Source organism: Rhinopithecus bieti, unplaced genomic scaffold (genome assembly GCF_001698545.2).
Source record: "Rhinopithecus bieti isolate Rb0 unplaced genomic scaffold, ASM169854v2 scaffold_62780, whole genome shotgun sequence".
NCBI classification, from domain to species: domain Eukaryota; kingdom Metazoa; phylum Chordata; class Mammalia; order Primates; family Cercopithecidae; genus Rhinopithecus; species Rhinopithecus bieti.
This window is the reverse complement of record NW_016823825.1, coordinates 187,457-200,477: the sequence shown is the minus strand read 5'-3', so window position 1 is coordinate 200,477 and position 13,021 is coordinate 187,457. Positions and strand designations below refer to the sequence as shown.

At 40.4% G+C, this 13,021-nt stretch overlaps 1 protein-coding gene across 2 annotated transcripts in view; it reads left to right on the top strand.

Annotated features, from left to right (window-relative positions):
• The first annotated feature begins 4,347 nt into the window (after positions 1–4,347).
• Positions 4,348–13,021, top strand: part of HHIP (hedgehog interacting protein) — a 97,329-nt gene continuing 88,655 nt past the window's right edge. For both annotated transcript variants that reach the window (XM_017861843.1, XM_017861842.1), the window contains exons 1-2: positions 4,348–5,307; positions 10,947–11,139. In XM_017861843.1, coding sequence (XP_017717332.1) covers positions 5,029–5,307; positions 10,947–11,139 — 472 coding nt within the window. In that variant the 5' untranslated portion in view covers positions 4,348–5,028. The remainder of the gene's footprint in view (positions 5,308–10,946; positions 11,140–13,021) is intronic.

Here is a 13,021-nt window from a genome sequence, read left to right as displayed (position 1 = left end):
AAAAAAAAAAAAAAAAAAAAAAAAAATTATCAACTCCATCAAGATCAGCCACTCAGCAGCATTTATTGAGAGGCTGATTGCTGTGCTAGGAGTTGAAACTAAACTATGTTGGGGCCGGGCGCGGTGGCTTACGCCTGTAATCCCAGCACTTTGGGAGGCCGAGACGGGCGGATCACGAGGTCAGGAGATCGAGACCATCCTGGCGAACACGGTGAAACCCCGTCTCTACTAAAAAATACAAAAAACTAGCCAGGCGAGGTGACGGGCGCCTGTAGTCCCAGCTACTCGGGAGGTTGAGGCGGGAGAATGGCGTAAACCCGGGAGGCGGAGCTTGCAGTGAGCTGAGATCCGGCCACTGCACTCCAGCCTGGGCGACAGAGCGAGACTCCGTCTCAAAAATAAATAAATAAATGAATGAATGAATGAATGAATAAATAAATAAATAAATAAATAAATAAACTATGTTGGGGTGTCCAAAGAAGGAAATGCAATTCCTGCCCTTGTGGAGCTTATAATCCATTGAATATTCAACTTGCACATGTGAAAACGTCTCAGGTATTTACCAATGATGCACAAAAGAAAATAAATAAAATACAGTATCTATACACTTGTTAGATGAGGTGCAATGGTTGAAGGGCCATTCAAACTAGAATAATTCTTAGAAGAGGTTGTTGTTAAGCCTGAATTTAAAGAAAGAGACAAAGACGGATAAATATGAGGGAGGAAAGAAAGGGCACTTGCAAAAACAAAAGGGAATGACAAATACACGGAACTGACTTAATTAGTTACCTGGAGTCTATAAACGAAAAGTCTGTGAATTTGGCCTCTAGCCTTTCCGTTCTGAGTTATCTATTCTGCACTTCTTCTCAAATATATCAAATTATATTCTGAACTCAAATGGTCTTACACTTTAAACAGTGGTTGGAGTCACTTTGCACTCCTTCCAAGTTATCCTAGGTCTCAACTGAAATGTCATTTTCCTAGAGAAGCTTTTTCCAGTAGCTTAATCTGAAATAGATGTTCTTTGTTATTCTATCCCTTAGCATTTCTTTCATAGCCTTTACCATAATTTATAACTGTAATTTTATTTGTTACCTTATCATTTGACTTCTATATTAGATTAATAACTACCTAGAAGCAGGGTGTTTGCATTATTTTTCAGTACTATATACATATCAGCATGGTGCCTAACACTTAATATATATTTGTTGAAATGGAATTAAATAGTACATATTTATGTGAAGGCCAGAAATCCATACATAAAACTGATTCCAAAACTCAAAATAATTTTATTTTAAAGACTTACCAAAGTTAAATTGTCCTCACTTCTGATACACAGAAATGTATATTCATATAACTCTCTTGATACATACATATACAAACATATATACATAATTCACATACGTGATAATATTTTGACCTTTACTTCTGAAATTAATTTCAATTTGTGTCACATATTTCATTTTTTACAATCAACTAAATACGTTCATGAGAATAATTAATTCTTCTAAAGTAGGGAATATAACTCTGGATAGGACCAGGGTATGAGGGAGGGATGGTCCGAGCTGGTGCTAGCTCATACACAATGACTTGGTGTACATTTTAAAAAGGACCCACATCCTCTGGGTAGACACAGACACACAGCAACATAAACTCTGCTTGGCGAACGGAGCCTGGGCAGGACTTCAGCTCCCACTTTAGGTGCTCTTGCACAGGGCATGACCTGCACATAGGTGGCAGTCCTGGAGAGGATTACTCAGTGGTGGTGTGAGCAGATGTGATCTAGCCACCCTTGGGCTGTCCCATTCCTTGCTAGAAAAGGCCAATTTGATTTGTCTGGATTATTTTGGTCAGAAAGGGGTCCCTTCTTCTTTTCACCACTCTGTCTGTTTAGCTGAAGAGGGAGACCTCTCCAATGAAAGAGGACCATTTTTCATGTTCAAGTGTACGCATGGCTATCCTCTGTTCCTTCAGCCTCCAAGGGGGCTTTCAAGGTTTAATCCAAATAAATAACCCTGTGTTGATTGTTGATTCCTAAGAAATTATGCTGTCAGTCTGGTTGTAGGCAAGGGTTGCAATTTTCCCTCTGGAAAAAATGAATCAGAAGTTAGTCCATTTGTATAACACTGCTTAGTAACTGTTTAGAAATTATATCAATAACACTAAGAATAAGCTCAAGCTATCTCCTTAGTGACCCAATTTATTGACTTTCAGGACAAACAGTAGATGAAATCAATTCTAGTTTCCATATATCAAGAGCTAACAAGCATGTCTTATTTCAGTAATCTTTTATAAACTTTCTATATCTTAGGGTCAAGGGTTATAACAGATGCATAGTATTTTAAACACAAAATTAATTTACCTTTAAGTGTCCTTAGTCTTGAAGTATAAGCCATAAGAAGGGCCTGTTTCAAAACTACTAACATGAATTTATCAGAGTAGGAGCTCAAACCACTGAAATATGATTTTAGAAGGATTTTTACTTTTGAAAAGGAATATAAACTTGGCATTTGGGAATAAAGGGTTGGATAGTGGAAAGCACCCCAGATTGGGTTCGAGTCCTTATTCTCAAACTACCTAATGAGATGAAACTGCACAAGTGATTTAAATTTGATGGGATTCATCTTGAGATCTATTAATGAGTTTAAAGTCTTAAAGTGCTTGCAGCTCTCTGATTAATTTTATATTAAAAGTCCTCAAAGCAGAAAGAATATCAGATTAAAAAACAGCCTGTGAGATCCTAAGTGGACTTACAATCACCTGTATGAAGAATCATGTGTATATAGCAGCCCCTGGGGAAAATGTTAAACGTGTCATCGGGGCCCTACCTTTAGGGGAGGACTGAGCCAGACATCCTAGCAGATTCTTTTCAGTTATTCTGATGTGTCACCTCTTTTGGGAAAAACCTAACTTCACTAATATCCAGGTTCAGCAAGTGAAAAAGACAGAAGCCTTACCTAGCCACCGTGACCACTTTAAAGAAGTGATTAATTTAGTCAGCTGCCCACCTCAATCATCACCAACTTTTGCAATCGCTTGGCGAAATCAATGTCCAGCAAGTGAAGCAAATCCAAATATGGTGAACATTCCTCCATTGCCAAAATGGGAAAACCGCCTTATCTCCTCATCAAAGCCCATCTTCTGGGAAATCAGCTCCTCTGTTAAATACCCAAGTGGGCTAGAAGCACATTTTGTGTGCAACCCTGTAGAAGTTCGTCCTGATGCCAACTTGCAGGGATCCAGAAAACCTCAAGTCACCGCTCTTGATAACGTAGACATCTTTTTAGAAACACTTTATTTATACAGACTTTGTCTAGCTGGGGAAAAGGTTAATTTATTTGTATGCACGGGGATAAGTAGAGCACAGCGCTTCTGGACGCCCTTAAACTTGCAACTAATTCTTTCTCCAGATCTAACGCCTCTGTTTCTATTCCGGGGAATCTCTCCCCAGGGACTGCGCGCCCGTGCGTGTGTGTGTGTGTGTGTGTGTGTGCGCGCGCGCGCTTGAAAATGATCACTAATTCCGCGCCCAGCTTCTCTCCGTCCACCTGTGGCCCAAGAACCTGTGTTCCCAAATGGTACCAGAGGGGCCTGGCTTATTCCGGAACACATGTGGGGCCCTGAAAGGTGTGTCGGGGACTAACCGGCCCAAACCGAGGCAAACACTCTGGGAGGCCGACTCCGGCTTGGCTTGTGGCCCGACACACCGCCCCACTCCGCGCACACGTGTCTGTGACACTTCAGTGGCTTGCAGGACCTCCAGCGAGGATGTCTCCAAACCATCTCAGCCTACTCAACGGCATCTGGGATGTCCCCCTGCCTCTAAGTCAGACCCCAAGAAAGATCTTTGAGGACTTGAGCTTCACATTGAAAATCAGTGTGGAAAATGTGGGTGTCCGTGCGGCTGGGGGAGACAAAGGGGCCCAAAAACTCCCTGCCGTCCGCTCCAGCCCACTTAGTTCACCCTCCCACGGGGCGAGGGGCGGGCCGGGAGGCTGGGGTGGGGATGGCCCTGGAAGGGGTCCCTCCCTTCCCACCTCCCACGGCCCACCCTTACTTACTTTCTCTCGGAGCCTCAGCTTGGCCGCCTTTAGCCCAGGCGATGCGGAGGGGAAGCGGGGAGGAGAGAGGAGCCTGCGGGCTGCAGCAGCCGGGCAGTCCCAGAATCTCCGGACTGCGCCCCTGTCCCAAGTCCTCCGGGAACCGGGGCCGTGGACGCCCCCACCCGGGCGCCGCGGTGAGGCGGGCGCGCTGGGTTCAGCACCCTCGAGGCTGGCTCCCAACGTTCACGGCCCTCCCCCTCCGTCCGCCGCCGTCGCTGCTAGCCGCCCCTCCCCGCCGCAGCAGGGAGGCCCCCGGGGCCCGGGGGACGCGCTCGCGCGGGGCTGCCCCTCCCCTTCCCCCCACCCTGGGCGGGGGCGCGCGAGAAGCGGTGACGTCAAGGGGCGCGCTGTGGCAGCACCTCCCCGCGCGCTAGTTAAAAAGAAGAAGAAAAGAGGGAGCGAAACATGAGAGGCTGTGTGAGAAGCTGCAGCCGCCGGCAGAGGAGACCTCAGCATCATCTAGAGCCCAGCGCTGACCCTGCCTCCGCCTGCCCCGCCGCCGCCGTCGCCGTTTCTGTTCCTGCTACTGTACCACCTAAACAACTCCCGTTACACGGACAAGTGAACATCTGTGGCTGTCCTCTCCTTTTCTTCCTCCTCTTCCAACTCCTTCTCCTCCTTCCACTTCCCAGCCGCAGCAGAAAGCCCCTAACCCCACTGACACTGGCACAACTGAAAACGGTGTCATCTGCACAACTTTATCTCGCTCCTCGGGCTTCTTTAAGGCATTGGACCCATCGCCGCGTCTTTTATTTTTTGCGAAGTTGCATCGCTGAACATATTTTTGTCCCCGTCACCTCCCTCTGCCTCTGGAGTGCCCTGCAGCCCCGCAGCCTCCTCCTGGAGCTGCGCCTTAGTGCCTCTGCTGGGCAGTGGCGTTCCCCCCCATCCTCCCGCGCCCAGCCCCTGCTGCTCTGGGCAGACGATGCTGAAGATGCTCTCCTTTAAGCTGCTGCTGTTGGCTGTGGCTCTGGGCTTCTTTGAAGGAGATGCTAAGTTTGGGGAAAGAAACGAAGGGAGCGGAGCAAGGAGGAGAAGGTGCCTGAATGGGAACCCTCCGAAGCGCCTGAAAAGGAGAGACAGGAGGATGATGTCCCAGCTGGAGCTGCTGAGTGGGGGAGAGATGCTGTGCGGTGGCTTCTACCCTCGGCTGTCCTGCTGCCTGCGGAGTGACAGCCCGGGGCTGGGGCGCCTAGAGAATAAGGTAGGCAGTCACCGGCCTCACGGACGCGTACTTGGCATATTGGCTGGGTGGGGTTCCCTGTGGCTCTGGCAAAGCCAGTGGTTGTAAGAAGGGCAAAACTTCTTTGGGGGAGTTCTTTTCATAACTTTTCTAAAGCGCTAACGTGATTCTGTTGTGTGTTCCTCTGGGGTAAGCAAACAGCACTCCCGCCCCCAGAGTCCGCGGTCGGGATGCTGTGCAAACTTGCCTATCTCTGAAAACAGACGCTTCTGCGGTACCCGCACCCTGGGCTGGGTAAATATTTTAAAAGAATCGCGATGAACAGTGTGTTTTGGACCGAATGGGGCACTGGCTGCGGTGAAACTGTAAATTAAGGTGGCTGTGGTTTCCGGTTTATTTTTCTAGGGTAAAAAGATTTGTGCCGTTTTCTCCACGTGCTCGGTTAGGGAGAGGATTGAATTGTAAAGGATGTTGAAGCATGGTTGGTTTATGATCCCCAGCCCCGTCAGAGGGGGGTGTCTTGCATTACATTAGTTAAACCAACAGAAAGGAGCTCTTGGTCCTCCGGTTAGGGACCTGAAAACCACTGGCGAAAGATTTTGCTGGGGCGTTATTTATCACGTAAAACTGAGACGATTCTTCGTCATTTTGTAACATTATAAATTCAGACTTTCAGGATCAGTTAGGTGTCTTGGAGGAAGCTCTTCTCTAAGAATTTGTTTTAAGAGTAATGGCATTTACGTTATCCTTGTGTTAATAAGTTTAAGTAAATACTAACATGGTGTTTGTTGACTGTAAAGACCGCTTGTTTTTGAGTTTGCAATATCATTCTTGCCAGGAGATGCAGTCATGGGTGGTATTCACTGTACTCCAAGGAATGATTGCTGGGTCACGTCATTAACAATCACTGCACGTGAAATAAACAATCAGGTGTCTTTGCTCCCCCTCCCTTTCCCCATTTTAGGTTTAATTAAGAATTCCTCTGTTAGAACACTGCCAGTTGTCAAGGTCTGAGAGACTCTTGGAAAACTCGTGCTTCAGTCTTGCTGGCCCAGGCATAAAAAAATAAAATAAAATACCCAGGCTGAATCTAATTTTTATGCTCAGTTCACGGTAGATTTCACTCTATTCTCATGTAAACAGCTCCTACGAATCAACATATGTGTCTGGGTGGTATCTCTCACTTTGTTTTGTAACAAAAAGCCATATTGCATCATTTAATTTGCTCAAGTCATGCAAATAGGAAAAAATCAATAGGACAAAAAGGGGTCGACTTATCCTCCTCCCCACTAAACTGCTGCCCACACACAGAGTCCTGTTGCTTATGGCAAAAGAATAACAACAACACCATTGTATTTGTTAGTTGGTTCACTAATGGGTGAAACTAGAGAACATCATTCTCTTTCAGTCCCCAGCTCTGTCCAAATGTTCATGCCTTTTGAGGGAGCATTTGTCCAACTCCTTCTATTCCCAGATGAGTGAGAACTGTCTTGCTGCAGGTTTTCAGCTGCAACTCTCTTTTTATTCTTACCATATGCAGCAGGAGCCTGAGATTCAGGGAACAGATATTCCAGGATTTTATTCAAAACAATGTCATTAAGCTCCTGTGTTGCAAATGAATTAAGTTTCAAAATAGCTACATTCAGGTCACCTTAAAGGTTTTATCAGGAGCCCTAAAAAACCAGCAAATTCAGAGAAAAGTTTATAAATATTTGCCATTAAGTCTCTTGGTGTAATATATACTATGAATATACTGATGATCTAGGGACCTCTGCAGTACTCAACTCTTCCAGGGACATATGGAATGAAATTTTGTTCTTCATTAAATGGTGGGGAGAAGGGGAAGGGGGATGGGACCGAGGGGAGTTATAGCCCTTAAGAGATGTTATATAATTTTTTTTTTTAAAGAAATCATTCTTTAGGAAGCAATCTGCCATGTTAACTATACACATTCCTTTCTGTTTTATGTGCTTCCAATCTCCAACAAACCCCTACTCATTTGGAAAGTCTGTCTGAATTAAGTTTGGTACACTAGATTTTTGCTGGTTCCATTACAAGTGGTTTATAAACTAACAATACCCAAATTGTTCAAAACAGAGATTTGCTATAGCTATGCATATGCATTCTTGACCTATATTAGTTCTCAAGTTTTAATAGTTTTTAAAACATGTTATTTTATAATAAACTTCAGTGTTTCCCTTTTTCCCGTAAGCCTTCCTGGATTATAATATATGTTAGGATCTTATTTCATAATGTGTATACAGGAGAGATGATTGCTATTTGAAAGGGCCCTTTTTTTGTTTATGGAAGAAAAAAAAATCCCCAGAAAGATTTCTGCAGCTTTTCAAGAAACTACAGTAGTAGGTTTTTCCTACAGGAAGAAATTTCTTAGACAAATAGATAGTAGCAAACTAGGTAGGAATATTAGCATGCTCAGCCATACAATTAAGTACTGTTTCTAGGCTAAGAAATTTTCTTTAACGAACTAGAATTGAGTTCAATTCTTTAGTTATGTAATTATGCTCTATTTTAATTTTTTATATATTTTAATAATGTTCTATATTGTAATAAGATTGTTAACTACCTTGACAAATAAGTACTGTCAAAATTTAGGAAGTCATATTATCTTAGCAATATTATCGCACTTTCTAAATACAGCATGCTAAAAGAATCTAATTCTCATTAACCAAATTGAATCTGCAACCAACTAAAATACCCCCATTTCTAAAACTTAACTTGTAGCCACAGAGGCATAGAAGCTCTCTCTACCTTGGGTGGTTTCACAGCCAAAGCTGTCAAGGAATGGGTGAAAAGTAATTGTTTTCAAGTGTGCCCTTTTACAATCATTTGTTTGCTCTGGCTCTTTCAGGCACAAAGGCTATTGTTGAACACATCCAACTAAACAAATAACTCATCCTGGGGTCCCTTTAACAGCTGCCTTAGTACAATGATCTATTTACATATTAGCCTAAAATTGAAACTGAACTCTTTAATGACATAATCCAGCACTATAGTTCAGAGACACATGTGTTCTACCCAACAGCTGAACAACCTTGTAGGCATATGATTTTTAGAAATAACTTTTTGTGTACCAAGTGATCTTAAGGCGACATCTTAATATACTGTCATGTATTTTCTCCTTTTGTCCCCTCATCGAACCCATGTGGGTGCCTTTTGCCCTCTTTGTTTAGTTACTTGGTAAATAAAGAGAAATACAGAAGGTCTCTGTCACCCATTTTACTATTTGTTGATAAGCTATAGTTGGAGGCCACGCTTTACTGTGTATCCCCTATTTATCTTACCCTCCTTCTATGGATTTTACTTTCGTGTGGCTAAAGATTAAAGGATGACCTGTCAGATGTTATAAATTAGTAACAGCCACAATGATTACTAGGCATGCTGTAATAATGTTTCAAAGTTTTACATGATTTCTGAAGTATATTTAGTTTTAACCACTATGATGGTTTTGTATACAGCTTTTAAAAATTGACACAGGAAATTAGCTTAGATTGATGGCATCATCAGAAATAAAGTTAAGGACCTATATAAGATACAGACACATAGGCAAAAAAGAAGAAGAAATTACCCTACACACACCCAGACTCATCTGTCTAAAACACTGTTGCAGCTTTGGCTGAGTCAGTTTAATTGACTTCAGTAAGACTATTGGTTCATTGAAACCAAAGCCAGAATGATGGCTCTATCTATCTTCAAATAGGTATTTACACTGCAGACCTCACACAGAGCAAAATGTTACCATCCTGCTGGGCCGGAACAGCATGAAACTTTAAAAAGAATAATATTATACTTGATTTCAGATAATTTATTGAATCCTACTTCTGAAACTTTTGATGAGAGATCTGTGGCCAGAACACATTCCAAAAATTGTAAAAGACAAAATTCCTTAGGCACTAAAATCAAGCTCTTCCTGGATAGCAGCTGAGAGAGTATACGAGGATCATTTTGTTTCAGCTATAAAAAATGGAAGCATGCATAATCTCCATAAAACCAAAGGTAATTACATTCCAGTTTTTCAGCCAGCAAAAGAGGTGGCTTCAGCATCCTGCAGTTGTTCTGTTCTTAGTGGACTGCTATATGATAAACAAACAGAATTGCTATATGATAAACAAACAGGACAGAGTTGAACACTATTAATATTGAATAGATCTGGTGAGGTCTGCCAGAGTATGGACAATAAAAGACATTTAAAACATTCTTGGAATGCAAATTCTAAGGGTGTAGTCCATGTTTCCTTTTAGAAAATTTTATCCATTTAAGCAATTGTTATTTAAGTAAATTGATAAGACTATAAATATAATTGTGATTAATAACTTTTCTGAATATTGTAGCTACAACCTGTTATACATTTTTCCAAAATATGATCACTTCTATTGGACTTGCTGCATACTAAAATTTCAGTATGCTTGTATTCAATTTTTTTCATTACTTTTCTCTCGCAGATTAAAATTTTTGTGATGACCTGGAATATCATTATCCCAAAAAACAGAAGCCATAGATTTACTCAGATTAGAACCTTAATTTGTTAAAGGAATATTTGTTTAAAACAGTGCTCTAGAATTTAAAATATTAAATTTGATTGATAGTTCTAAAGAAGTAATAAAGTATAAATATAGTTAGATGAATTGGGAAAAGGTTTAAAATTCAATTCCATTATGTTGTTTTTAATGTAAAAAATCGATACTTGATTTTGACAGCACTACATTTCCCGTGTCAAATATTGTGTTGATATTGCCTTCTATATATATTAAAGGAGGTTCTGAAGGCAGGTTTTTAAAGTTACTGCTAAACAACGAGACCTATTCTGTCCATTAATTGCTAAACTCAATGAATCAGTAACTCAAATTGGTCTTATTGAAATAAAAGACATGTCACTGTAAAATTGTGATGAAGGTATGCCATTTTCATTAAAATTCACTACATATTATTCAAAAATACTTCGTTAAGCTCTTGTGTTTATTCATGCATATAACATACCTGAGGATCCAGTTAAAAAATTTTTCCTGGCTAAGATATAATGAATAATAAAATTGGTTTTAAACCTGTTTGATTTCACTTTGGATATTATTTTATAAAACATGAATGGCAAATCCTACTTTAGAAAACTTTCCCTAATGCAGGCTGCAGATTGAAAACTAATTGAAATTTGAGAAATGTAACCCAAGTATATTTTTGACATAATCATATTAAGAATTTCAGGAATGAAATAGATTTTCACGTAAGACACAAATAAGCCATGTCTTGAAAAATTCTGTTTTGCATGCAGTTGGACAAAGGTTGGGATTTTAAAGCTAAGTATCATTCAGTGTACACTTTGAGGCAGAATGAAGTGATAAAGTCTTAAAGAGTCTAAATATAATTGCCTTTTATTTTTTCACACCTGAAATACAGATGAAGTCTTTGATTTGCAAGAATAAGAAGCACTTTTATGTATCCCTGCCTTTTGTTCTCCCAGCCCAGTCCCAGAGACTATACTTGTATCCTTATAAAGGCATTCTGTATTGTGACACAGTAATTCTTTTCAGAAAACTTCATTGGCTAAATTAGACTTTTCTACTTACACAATTGCAAAAAAATAATAATAACTATACCTAACTTCACCTAACTAAAAAAATTATTTGTTTCTGATTTATGACTTTCAGATATTTTCTGTTACCAACAACACAGAATGTGGGAAGTTACTGGAGGAAATCAAATGTGCACTTTGCTCTCCACATTCTCAAAGCCTGTTCCACTCACCTGAGAGAGAAGTCTTGGAAAGAGACCTAGTACTTCCTCTGCTCTGCAAAGACTATTGCAAAGAATTCTTTTACACTTGCCGAGGCCATATTCCAGGTAAGAAAAAAAAATGCATAAGTAAAATAAACCACTGCACAATATCCTTGTAAGATACCTGTGCTTAAATGCTTATTTATAAGACTTGTAAAATTTATCTTGTCTTTAAAATTACCTATTTTACCTCATAATTAACATTTCCAAATTTATAACTTTTATTGCCTCTAAAGGGAATATTGTAATTTCAGTCTGCAAATAGTATAATTGGTTTTGTCGACTTATTATATATTTCTTGTTAAGCTGATAATACAGGTAGTAATCTTTATACACGTTGTATTCTCAATCCAAATTCCTCGTTGGTGCCTTCTTTACTCATCAGCATCAATATCAAGGCAGCATCTTCTTCTACACAGCTGATACATAACTGGAGAATGTCCACTGACTTGTAAGATAGATCCTTAAACAAAATATGATTAGCAATCCAAAAAAGTAATATCTTACAAAGCACTTTCACATAAAATGACAAATTTTCTCCTCAAAACCCCTGTAAGGGAGGTAGAAACAGTGGAGTCTTCTCCAATTGACAGATGAGAAAATCTGAGCCTTGGGAGAAGTCAAACCCCTTGCTCAAAGTTATACAATGAGAAGGTGATAGGAGACGTTCTCATGCACATAGTGTCATGAACATGTCTAGTCACTGTTGTAGTTTGGACTCCAATAAGCATATATATTCATTAATTAACTTTTATCATCAAAAATTTGTAAACTTTTGTTGCTGTTGCTTTAGTTGGAAGACTCAACACAGAGGAAAAAAATAATTTAGTGAGACATTCTGTTTAGTTAGGCAAAGTCGCATACAAATCTACTGAAGATTAAGCAGTACTTAAGGAAAAGACAAGCTTTAAGAACTGTAGAATGCACTGAGAGAATTTTTTTAAGTGCTATGTACATTTTACTTTTTTCTCTGACCCAGGAAAGTGTAGATTTTGTATTTTTAATATAGCTCTCTTAATAACCTTATAAAATATTTTGACTTGGGTTGCTTGCTTCCTTGAATATAGCATAACATATGTCTAAACCCATTCAATATGAAAATATTATTATTGTTTTCATAAACCACAGCCATGTTTCTAAGCCTTTTCTCAAGCAGCTGTTTCTTCCTCTTTATCACATTCCCCAGAGCAAAGCAGAATAGGTCACGGTTGCCTAGATGGCCTACAAAGAAGTGATAACAGATTAGATACCATATATGTTTGCTGGAAACTTCAAGTCTTGAACATTTGCCTTTAGGACTATAAATTGAAAGTGATATCAACACTAAGCATTTTTGTTTACCATTATCTACTTTAGATAAATACAACATGCTAGATTTGGGGACTTAACTGTGGGGGTCTTTATATATTTGAAGTAATTTTAGCTTCAAACAACAATAAAATAAAAGTAATATCCACTGAAAGAGAGAGCACAGCAAACAGCTCAGAGCCAGAACTGCAAGCACCTCACTCCCCAGATCAACATATGTGGTGACGAATGACAAATTTATTTTTCTACAAAGTTTGTATATATGTAAAACTGCTGAAGTGCATCAAGATGTCAAGTGCTTTTGGTGGCCACCCAGGCTGCTTTGAAAGATAACCAGATGAAAGCTCCACTCTAGAGGTGGACAGAGCAGCAAGGGTGCTTTCCAGAGAATATGGAAGGCTTTACCCACAAGCAGAGGGGGCTGCCCCTGCGTACATCAAATGCTAATGATCATTCTCAATACTTGCCCCAAAAGTGAGCTATAATAACACACTCTTTGCATTACTTATGCTAATTGATTTGTTGCCTGGATGGATCCTTGGCATGTAGGTTACCACTTCCTAAGGTACAATAAATAAGATGCTAATCCCCACCCTTCCCAGCCCCTGCTTCCAGCAAAGAAGTGTGTTCACAACTGTGG